The sequence below is a fragment of the Phaethon aethereus genome, assembly GCF_964289735.1.
Source record: "Phaethon aethereus genome assembly, chromosome: 1".
Lineage (NCBI taxonomy): Eukaryota > Metazoa > Chordata > Aves > Phaethontiformes > Phaethontidae > Phaethon > Phaethon aethereus.
In genome coordinates, this window is record NC_138575.1 from 200617156 (window position 1) to 200628257 (window position 11102).

General features: G+C 53.9%; 1 protein-coding gene across 1 annotated transcript; it reads right to left on the reverse strand.

Moving 5' to 3' along the window:
• Positions 1-5144: 5144 nt before the first annotated feature.
• On the reverse strand, positions 5145-8215 carry SHISA2 (shisa family member 2; the record flags this gene model as incomplete). The annotated part of the gene is made up of 2 exons (XM_082002820.1): positions 7767-8215; positions 5145-5698 (listed from the first exon to the last, which is right to left on the reverse strand). The coding sequence occupies exons 1-2, from the start codon at positions 8068-8070 to the stop codon at positions 5145-5147; spliced, it is 858 nt and encodes a 285-aa protein (XP_081858946.1). The 5' UTR covers positions 8071-8215.
• Between the last annotated feature and the right edge of the window lie 2887 nt (positions 8216-11102).

Genomic DNA, 11102 nt, shown 5'->3' on the forward strand with positions numbered 1-11102 from the left:
AAAATGTTGCAAACCTCACTGGGGACAGAGAAGTAATACAAAGGGACCTACAGAGAAGCAAGAAATATTAGCAGGAAACAATAAAATGAGATTCAGCTTGGAAAAATATAAGGGAATACCTGTGGGGAATAATATTTAGTAACAACTTCAGTGGGAGGAAAAGAATGGGAAAGCAGAAAATCTGGAGGGGAGAGAAGAGGTCTGGTAAGACTATAAGTGAACAGCAAATCAGGTATTTTGGAAGGTCAATGAGTGCTGAGGTCAATGTGCTGAGCTGGGACCCGAACCCGGGCTCACGCTCCTGTGGGCATTACAGGCCGCAGTTCAGCAGCGGCCTCTAATTGCAGCAAGCTCCACTTGCCCTAATAAACATGGCGGCGGCTGGTAACAGCTGCAAGGGCGCACGCAAACCCCGCGCTAATGGGGAGGATCGGGCTTTGTCCTCTGGTCGTGCCCGGCTAATAGGCAAGAACCACTTCAAAGTGGTTCTCCACGGGCGTGTTGTGAGGGGGTCGTGTCGCTGGTGATGCTGTCGTGCCGTTCAGTGGTTTGGGCACCGTGGGTGGGCCAGGCCCCCATCTTGCACGGCCTTGGGCCAGCGCTGCCGGAGCCCGGCGGGATTGCCCACGCCTGTCTGGGGCCACCACCGTGCCCAGGGTTCCCCCTGCGAGGACACCGGCAGCGCGTCGCTGTGTGCCTTGGGCCGGACCATAGCTGGCTTCCCCCCACCATGGCGACCGCTTACTGTGCACAGCATCTCGGGCACGGCTCGGTCCTGAACGCTGCGGTGCCTTAAGCAGGTAGCGGCGCGTTCAGAAACAGGTACCGAAAAAGCAGGCCGAGCACTTTAAACTGCACATGAGCGAGAACATAAATTTAAGGGGTGCAAACAGCAGGAAAAAAAGAGGAATTGTTTAGGGCAGTCTGGGAAGACGGGACTGAGTAACGGGATGAACCTGAGCAAGCGAAAAGGCGTACGGCCTCGCGGGGCGCGTTTCCTGAGCCGTGAGTCGCCCCACACCGGGCTGCCTGACCCACCAGGGCCAGCCCACAGGGAGCTCGCGGCCAGGGCTGCGGGGTGGCTGAAGCGACTGCAGGAGTGTTTCCATCGCTTCTTACAGCCGTATGAGGCTAAAAATGTGTTTACGGGTCACGCAGCAGGTTTGGAAGTGTGGCTGTGGTTTTTTAATCCTCAGATTTTAGGCTCTTGCATTGTAAAGAAGAGGGGAAGACCGGCTCTCCTATGGAACAGACGCACGTTCATCGGTAGGACCCGAGATCCATGGTGCCCACTCTGGTCTGTGGTCCGAGCCCATCCCTGGGCTGCCATGGCGTGGTGCTACGCAGCGGCACTGCGCCGGGGTTTTCCAGTTACTGTATTACACCTGGGACTATTCCTTCTGAGTTGCAACCAAATAGACCCTGGTCTCAACTAGCACTGTAACTTATAAAAAGTAAATAAATGCATCTTTCCTAGGCACCACTTATGCTTGCGCAGTTTATCAGCAACAGTTTCCACGCTCTCTTTCTCCATGCCAGCCGTAGTCGCCACGTGCAGCATGAAAAACCCTACCCCTCACGACCAGTGGAAAAAAACTGCAAAGGGAAAGGAAAAATAAATAATATAAAAATACGAAAAAAAGTTTTGACACACATTGTTGGCCTCTCCTGCTGTGAAGTGCTCATCACCTCAGCACATCTGCTGTAAGTCATGGCTGACCTCCCTCTTCCCTGCCAGCTCTCTACTTGCAGCCCTGCTCCTTCGCCTCTCCTGGATGCCAGGAAGTCCTGGCTCTTTAGGCCGCGCTATGTACAGACTGACCACAGCTACGTTTTTCCCAGACTGTTCTTTCCTATTTATCCGAGTCATAGACACGTGGATCCGACAAGGGCCTCTACCCCTGCCCTTTTTGCTCCCCCAGTCACCCACCTCCTTGGCCTTCAGCACAGCGGCGGCAGCGCCAGTGCCGGCATCACCAGCGGCAGGAGAGAGCAAACACCAGGAAAGCGAAGTGGCCTCGTCCCAGACTGAGTTATGTCCCCTGGCACAACGGGGAGGTTGTTTTTTGTCTCACTTAGAGAATGGAGTTTGCTCCAGTGCAAAGGGTGCCCGTGTGGAGGGAGGTGGGAACAGCACGGCCACTTATCAGGAGTTACATGCTCAAAATGCTTAGCTGGTAACCATGAACCCAGCTGAAACCAAAATGCTCTGAAAACACCATTTACTGCAGAGTATTTGTCATTATTTGGAAAGGGGGAGCCTGATGGAGCCATGGGCTCTGCCCATCCCGCTCCCACTGCTGCTCCCAAACCATCCCTGCAGCCACCAGGACATGAGGTGTCCCCAGCTCACCTAATGCTCAGTTGCCCTCTCCCTGTTCCCACTTCACTCCTTCAAATATTCCCCACCAGGGCACAGCATTCGGCCATGCAAGTTGTTGTTTCTACTGTTATTCTTTAAAAATCACAGCCAAAAACCTAACTTTGCTTTTTGCCAGGGGCTGGAGAACTGGGCTGGTCAGGTGTGCTCTTGCAGACCAAGGAAAGTAAAGCGATAACTGAAGAAAAAAAAAGTGTAACAAAGCAAATAAAAACAAAGTCACACCATAAAGTATTTATTAAGAAACAAAGGGGGATTTTTTTCTTCATTTGTAAGAAACACTTTAAAGCAAGTGCCCTTTCAGAGATTTAAAAGCTATATCAAATGGTAACATTGGTTTTACATTATTGTACATGACATAAAAAAAACCTCACCACATCTCACAAACGTCCTTTTATTACAACTTGGGTTTCTCCACCCTCAGTTGTAAATTAATTTTCTACAGACTTAATTTTAACTTATTCTTTTTTTTTTTAAACAAGTAAACAATATACAAAGAGATTCACCTGAATGTCATAGGCCAGAGGAGGTGTCCTCGCCAGGGCACATGCAAGGCAGGCAGTGTGTGCTGGCGGGGGGCGAGAGCTGGCTTGGTTCACAGCTGAGAAAGACCACGAAGGCATCGACGGGCTTGGGTTCTGGCCACGCAGTAACGGGCTGGGTCTCACCTGGGGCTAAGCACTTCCAGTTCCTGCCGAAGCCACCAGCAGCTGAAGGCATCGAGCCCCCGAGCCTGACGCCAGCTCAGCTTTGGAAGGTCAGCGTGACCAAGCTGCAACCTGGGCAGGTAGAATCCTAAAGCCCCCTGAGACCCGAGCACACGCTGCGTCCTTCAAAAGCCTGGCAGCACCCAGCTCTGGTGCACCGACCGCCTTTGAAGATCCCCCCCGAGCACCGAGCTGTGCGGGCAGGGCAGGGCAGGGCAGGGCAGCCACCCAACATCTCCAGCAGCCGCTCGCTGCCGAAGCCGCCCAGCCCAGCAGGAAAGATGGGTCTCGTAAGCCAATCCTTCTGTCCAGGTCCTACGCACTGAAAGGGGTTGATGGCAGCCAGGAACAGCAGATCTGGGATAAATCACCTCTTCGTTTTCGTATGCCAGCGGTCAATCCATTTCTGCCCGCTGCAGACCACTTGTGTGGCACATTCACGAGTAAACCATGGCGTTCGGCAACGCTTCCACACATAGGCGTAATTTAAAAATAGCCGTAGAAAAAACAGTTATTGCTACATACTGATGCAGTATCAGGCAATAAGAAACCTGTTACGGGCTCTGGTCTGGGTACAGTAATTGCTCTGTTTTGGCACATACCCTCAGTCCTCCGTTGTGGTATTTCAGCTGAAGAATAAATGGATGGAAATGCAGAGACTATGTTTTTTTAAAAGACAAAATTAAAGTTTGGTTTGTTGCATCCAGGGTGATACATCACAATTAGCACGGTCTGATTATTCCCAGTTTTGCCTCCTCAGCCCGGAGAGGTACTTTGCCCCCGACGAAGCAAAGCAAGACAGAACCAGCAGCTCCGGTGCAAATGTCCCCCCTCCGCGTCACGCCTCCTCCCCGGCCCCCGTGGCTTCTCAGGGAGCTGCAAGCACCTTCATCCTTTGGTTGGGCCTTTTGCCTTGTCTTGAAACGCAGCTGGGCCTTCCTACTCCTTCGCCGCACGGGCAAAGAAGAAAAGGGGATGGGTTTCAAAGCGCCACCAGCCCCGCCATGCCCCAATCTGGCTTCGCGTGACCCCCAGGGAGCAGGGCTGGGGACTCGGCGCAGGCTGGCAGGGGGACGAAGCCCGTTTTCCTACGGTCAGACTTGATCGCAAGCAGGGTTTGGGTCTGACAACTTCACACGCATTCACAGGGGTTTACTGTTTCATGGGAAGTGAGGTTAAACCAGGCGTGTTTGGGGTCACAGTCCGACCTTTCTCTGCAAAGGCAGTTTCAGCTCAGATGCTGCTAGCTGTAGCAAAAGCTTTGCTGAGCATCAGGAACAGCAAGTACCTTGTACCCTGTTTTTAGTAAAAAGTTCACAAAGATAAACAAAGTCTGTGCAAACCACTACTGGGTCCTGATCTTGAGGCAAAACCAAATCGAGAAGGGTTTCAAGTGCACTGGAAGGAAGAGCCGAATACTTCCCACTCTTCTAATTCCTACATAAATACCAGGGACAGAGAATATTGGTCTTTGCAAGACGTAAGCCTTTCGTGGCATTTCACCCCGAACCAGGGGCGCATAAGAAACCACGGGGGCTGGTACCAGCACCCAGCACGCAGGGATTGCACTGTTCGGCGCTCACTTGTGATTGTCTGTAAAGCAACGGGAAATGTCATTAAGGAGCTGGGAGAGGAGAAAAGAGGTTTCTTAAGTACTGCGGTCTTGTACAGTGTAACAAAACTCTTTCTACAAATTAATTAGGCAAATACTTCTGACCATGTCATACCTGAAGGGAACTTAATGGCTCCGGCATTTATCTCTCAAGTACAGTGATCTGAAATGCATATGCATTTGCAGCGTAATCCTTTGCCGCTGTAAATCATGCGCTGGAATGAGAGCGTATCTGGCAACGTTAATTCAGAGGTATCATCCTACAGTTTCTGGCAACGGACCCCGATGAAAATAAATGGTTTATAAACACTGTCTGACATGCATGAGCCTTTCAAAATTATTTACAAGTGATGTTCTGGGAGCTTCATTCCGATGAAGTATTCCTCCTCTGTTCAGTTTAGATATTAAAATCTGCCGGGGTGGGAGGGGGAGGAAGGCGTCAGCACTAGACAGTCACAGCTGGGTACATCTTCTGTTCGCTGTTGGCGTGCGGGTAGGGAGACTGGATCTGCCTGTAGCCGCTCTGCAGACCGTCGAGGAAGGGGGGCACCGGGGTCAGCGGCATCGAGTCGTGCTGCACAGTGTAGCCCACGTACTGGGGGTGCAGGTACTGCCCCTGGTGCGGCACGATCTGGGTAGCCTGCTGGCAGTTCAGCACCGAGAAGTTCGTCGGCATGTTGACATAAACGTTATTCATGGTCCCTTCTGGCAAACAGCAGTTGGTCTGGGACCTGGTCGGGGGGGGTCTGGCCCCCGAGTTGGCGCTGGAGCTGGAGCTGGCAGCAGTGCTCGACTGGCGGGAGGAGGAGCCCCGGGAGGTGCTGGCACTTGGGATCATGGGGATCGTCTCCATCAGGCGGGTGCCCCCGGGGGCTCTGCTCTGCTGGGGCTCCTGCTTGGGACGCAGGCATCTGCAGCAGCAAGCCGCCACCAGCGACCCCAAGATGATGAAGGCGACAAATACAGATCCAACGATAAGGAATGGCACGTAGATGGGCACTGCAACAGCAAGGAAAACATCATCACTGGGGGCGATGGACAAACCTCAACAGCTCTGGCAGAAGGTCCTCCCTCACCCCAGCTGAGCTCACCTCCCCCCCAGCACAGGTCAACGCAGGGTGAGCACTAAAAGCTGCGTGTGCAGCCGAGCATTTTACACAGGGAAGATGAAAAGGGCTGTGAGAACCCATGGCCGGAATTTTCAAAAGCATCTTTAAGTTATTAGCAGGGAGGCAAGCCCACAGCTCACACCTTGAAGGAGAACAGCTCGCTCCCATTGTCTAGTCCACATCAACCACCGCTCCACATCTCATCATATCTTGTCTCCAATACACCCAGCTAGAAAAATCAGGCGAGAGAATGCTGGCTTTGAACAGTGCCGTAGGGAGACACGCTGGGGGCAGGAGCCCTGCTCAGGGCTCGGGAGCAGGGGGTGGTCAAACCCCGGCGCTGCATCGCACCCCTCCCCATCGCCACCCCTCTCCAGCTGCTGCCGCCCCTGGGGCAGGGGGACAGGAAGGCAGCACTCGGGCAGCAGATGCAGGGGCTCTGCCACCCCACAGCCCCCAGGATGAGTGTCCAGATGCTCTGCGCTTCAGCTCTGTCTTTAGGGAGAAGGCATGGGGCAGGCGGTGAGGCAACAGGACCATGCTCCAAAACTTCACTACCAGCAGAGGGGCAGCATCACCCTTTGAAAGGCTTCAGGAAGGGTCATCAGGGCAGGAGGAGTGAGGGTGGGCGAGGCGTGGGAGCAGAAAGTATGGGTGATGCTTCAGCGGTGGGGTCGGGAGCCCAACAAGGCAGATGGCGAACACCATCCTTGGAAGGACCTGGGCTCCGGATGCTCCGCACTCCCGGGGAAAAAGCCATTTTCTCTGCCTTGGTAACAAATCTGCACGGATGTATCTGTGAATAACACGGGGAAGGTGTCTCCCTTCAGCACTCGTGAACGTTCCCAACAACACACCTGGCTTCATCATTTCCACCAAAACGCAGCAGCCCCAAGATGCAGGCAGGGCAGACGTGGAGCCCTGCCTGACCCGCACTAACACAGCTGCTGCCACCGACGTGCCCTGGCACAGCAGCTGCCCCTCCTGCAAGTTAACCAGTGCCAGTGCAGGGCCACAGCTCCCAAACCTACTGAGCTATAAATATTAATTAAGAAAATTAACTGTTAAAGAAACCCATCTTGCTCTCAGAACCACAAAAGGGGGTTATCTGCCCGCTCCAGTCCGGATACCTCCTTGGACAGCTGATTACATGGAGAAAGTTATAAACAAAAGGCCACATTTCTCCTATTTCTTCCATGGTTTCTGACCTTTTTAAATGAAAGGCTTGCAAAAAAATTGTCTCTGCTTCTGCGCGTGGTAGCTCTTGAGCAGGTGCATGCACTTGCTACAGACTGTAACCCGCGAGTTTTCGCAGAGTAAATCCATCCTAATTATAACACCACTTCAGGCTACTTCTGGTGCGTTCAGCATGTGGGGATGGCAGCAAGGGTGCTGGGAAGCCACCGAGGCTTTTTTTTAAGCAGCAGTAGAAAGACTCGAGTTTATCCTTGACATTCAATCTTGTAAAAACCAGTTCTAAGCAGGGGTATCTGAGCTGGAAGAACGTGTACAGTTAGAGCAGGGACCGGCCAGAGTCATTCTGAAATGTCTTGTTACTTTTTTTGTTCCGCTCGTATGGGCTGCTTTTTTTTTTTTTTCCCTCCTTCCCTTTTTCACTGGGAGCACAAACGGGGCTGAGGAGCCAAACTCGGAGCGGTGGCAGAGCCGTGCACACAGACTGCGTGTCCAAAGCTGTCGGAAAGCGGTGTCACCTACTGTTAAAGAAGAGAGGGCTGGACTTTCAAGTAACAAGGAGTAAAAAAAGAAGTATCTACGCCTGGGTCCTTTTCCCCTTTTAACAGCTGCAGAAGGCCTTGGCTGGCCCCACAATCGGTCGGTGGAGGGAACCGGCGACAAGGGGAAGGAGCGGGTAAGAAGTTCGCCGCAAAACCCGCGGCGGCTCCCCCGGAGCCACCGAGCCGCGGGGGACCGCCGGGGCCGGGCCGGGGCCTTCTCACCTGCCGCGCCGTCGGGGCCGTCCTTGCCGGGGCGGCCCGGCTCGCCGCCGCCCTGCCGCCGGTCGTTGTCGCAGGCACCCTGGTCGAGGCGGGCCTCGGCGCTGGAGCAGCAGTACCGGAGGGCGCAGCTGCCGCAGCAGATGGTGGCGTCGCCGCCATCGAAGCGCTCGGGGCACTGGAAGCCGTCCCGCCAGCCGCCCTGCCCGTCCAGCCAGCCGTGGCAGTACTCGCCGCTGGCTGCGGCCCCCGCCGGCAGCAGCCAGCCCAGCGCCGCCAGCAGCAGCCAGCACCGCCCGCCCGGCATGGCGCCGCCGAGGGGGCGGCGGGCGGGCGGCCGGTCGGTCAGAGCCCCCCCGCGCCGGGGCAGCGCCGCCCGGCCCCCCGGGGCATGCAGCCGCCGCGCTGCGGGGAGTCTCTCCGCGGGTCCTGCCGCCGCCGCATGCCCGGGGCCGGCCCGCGGGGTGCGGAGCCGCCGCCGCCGGGAAGGACCGGCCGGGCGGCGCCGCTACTCGCTACTCCCGCCCCGCCGCCGCGCCGCGACAGCCCGGCCCGCGCCCGGCGCCGCACCCATAGGCGAAGGTAGGCGGGTGCGGCTGCAACCCTCCGCCCGCCCGGGGGTCGCCGACCCGCCGCCGCCGCGGTGCGCCCCGTCCAGCGCCGCGCCCGGCACCGCCACTGGAAGGGTGGGTGGGTGGGGGGTCGTCGCGCCCCGCCCTTATAGGCCGCGGGTGCGCCCCGCGCGCATGCGCCCGCCCCGCCCCCGCCCGACGGGGCGGCCCGCGCCTACTGCCTGCCGCCGGGGACGGTGGGGGGGTCTGCACCGGAGCCCGCCGTGACCGTCGGAGGCGGGCGTGCTCCCCGCCGCCAGCGGAGCCGGTCCTCCGCCGCCGGCAAAGCTGCCGCGTTCGCCTCCCAACCGGCTAAAAGGCAGCGGCAGCGCCGGGCCAGGCGCGAGGACGCTCCCTCCAGCACGTCCGAGCTGCTGAACGGTCGGGAAAGCGTGTTTCTGCCCTTTCTCCCTAAAAGTCGGCTTACGTCTTACCAACCAAAACATCTGCCTAACAACGCGTCCGATCAAGTGAAAAATGCTTCTTTTCATAAAAAGGCAGCGACAGGGTAGCTCTGGTAACTGGCCCTGTTTTGAAATCCTGCTGCCAAGCCCTTTCCCTGCAAGGAAGGCGACTGCAAAGTAACGTTTATTTCTCTCATTCTTCAAGCTTTTCTTCCTAACACACTCGACCTTCCCTCTCCATTTTCATCACCCTCTTTTGTTCTCTTTTCAGCCGCCCTTAGACAGCTGCAGGCTTTCACAGAGGTATTAGTCTGGGCCAGCAGATTCTGGTCAAGTTACAGCCCAGGTAATTGCATTTTGTCCCCTCGGCTTCGCTGCTGCTGCTGCTCCCAGCGAGTTATTTCCCAGCCACGTCCCTCTGGAAGCTCAGCCAGAGCCGCGCCACTGCAAGGGCAGGGTGCAGAGGTGGTTCCCACACATCTCCCGCCTTACCTCGGAAAGGATTAGTAACCAGGAGCAGCCAACCTGTGGAAAAGCTAGTAGTTATCAAGATGAAAAGTGGGATTGCAGCGCAACAGGTTCTGCATCATCCGTATCAACCCAGCTGGATGAACGAGAAGAAACTTGCAGGGATTTGACTGGTGGAGTTTGAGATGCTCCATCTCAAAACCTGATTAGCAGCTTCCCAGAGCTGTCAGCTCTAGCATGTTCGGTTTGGGGTGAGGAGCACCCCATGGACGGTCGTGACCGACGACGGATTTCATACAATCGGCCCACCTCGCCCAGAGCACCCATGTCCCAAGAGAACACTGTGCTGTGGGTCAGCGTCGAGGCACAGCGAAGGAAGGGGATCATCTGAGGAAGGATTTAAAACCATGAGCTCCATCACTGACCTGTCGGGGCATCTGTCAGCCCCGAGTGACAGCACGGCAGCTGTTAAATGCCTACATTCACAGACTCTTCCTACAAGACCATTTTCCTTAAATCAGGATTGGACATTTTCATAATAAGAAAAGCAGCTTCTTGATTCTTTTATACGTGGCAAGCAAAATATTCTCCCAGCCCCATCCTTCGAGTTGGCGGTTCCACTGACGCTCAGTCAGGTGGATCTCTTTCAAGAGCAATTACAGACTACTAGCAGATAGTCTACTTTTTCCCTATCTAGCCCATATGTATTCCTACTAAGGAGCCTTGATCACAGTAAAACACCAGCACCAGATCCCTTGCAGAGATTGTCTGTAACAGGTACTTTATATATTCAAGCTCAGAATTTGTCTCAACTTGTCTGGGTAAAACCAGAGATAATAGCACACCTCATTATGCTTTTGTAAAACTTAAAACATTTGGCACTTTGCAAAGTTCTTTACAACATATTTAGCAATAGACTAATTAGCACAGATTTTTTTTTCTAGCTGTCTTGACAAGCTGATCAGGTAATATTCGTGTGACTTAAAGTTTAAAGCACACAAAAACCCCAAAACCAAAATACATAATGCAAAAAGACATAAGTATAGCAACAGTTTTTTCTACTTTGCAGCTTTCTCTCTCACTTTTCTAGTGTCCAGCAATCTCATAACATTGGCTCAATCGATTGCAAAGCAAACTAAACCCATCACTAAGGCCCCAGATCCCATAGGACACCACACTCAGTGGGTCCCATCCAGCTGAACATCTTGTAGGTTTTAAACATAAATGAAACATCGTATATATGTTAGAGTGGGCAAAGATTTTTAAAACCCAAAGATATTCAGTAATGATCACATAGCCTATAAATCTCTACTATCTATCTGCTTCAACTTTGGTTTATTTTTTTTTTTCCCTAGAAGTTTCTGAATTTTTACTACTACTACTACCAGGTGTAGTTTTCTGAGGCTTTTGGGTCAGTAGAAGTGTTCTTTGCCCTTCTCAAGCCAATGCATGATCGCAGGAAAGCAAGCAAAATGCTTTATTTCAGTCATTTGAAGAACTCAACTCATATGCTGTTCTGTGATTCCTGAAAAATCTTCTCACTTTGAGCAGGGACAATAAGATTTAAAATTACTTTTGTTAGTTGTCTGAAACTGATAAAGTGCATTTTCCATATAATTTTTAACACTCTGAAAAGCAAACTGCCTGTGCAGCGGCGGAGGGGATAAGTACATTTACAGCACATTACAGTTCTTATAGGACCCAGCATCCAGCCGTCGCACCGGCCGTGCGAGAGCGATACCCGCACACCTGCGTGCCCAGGCACGGAGCTGTGACACAGCTCCTGGTGCTGGACCAGGATGCTGATCCTTGCAGGCAAAGCTGCTGCGGGATAATCGCCACTGTATGCGTAAATG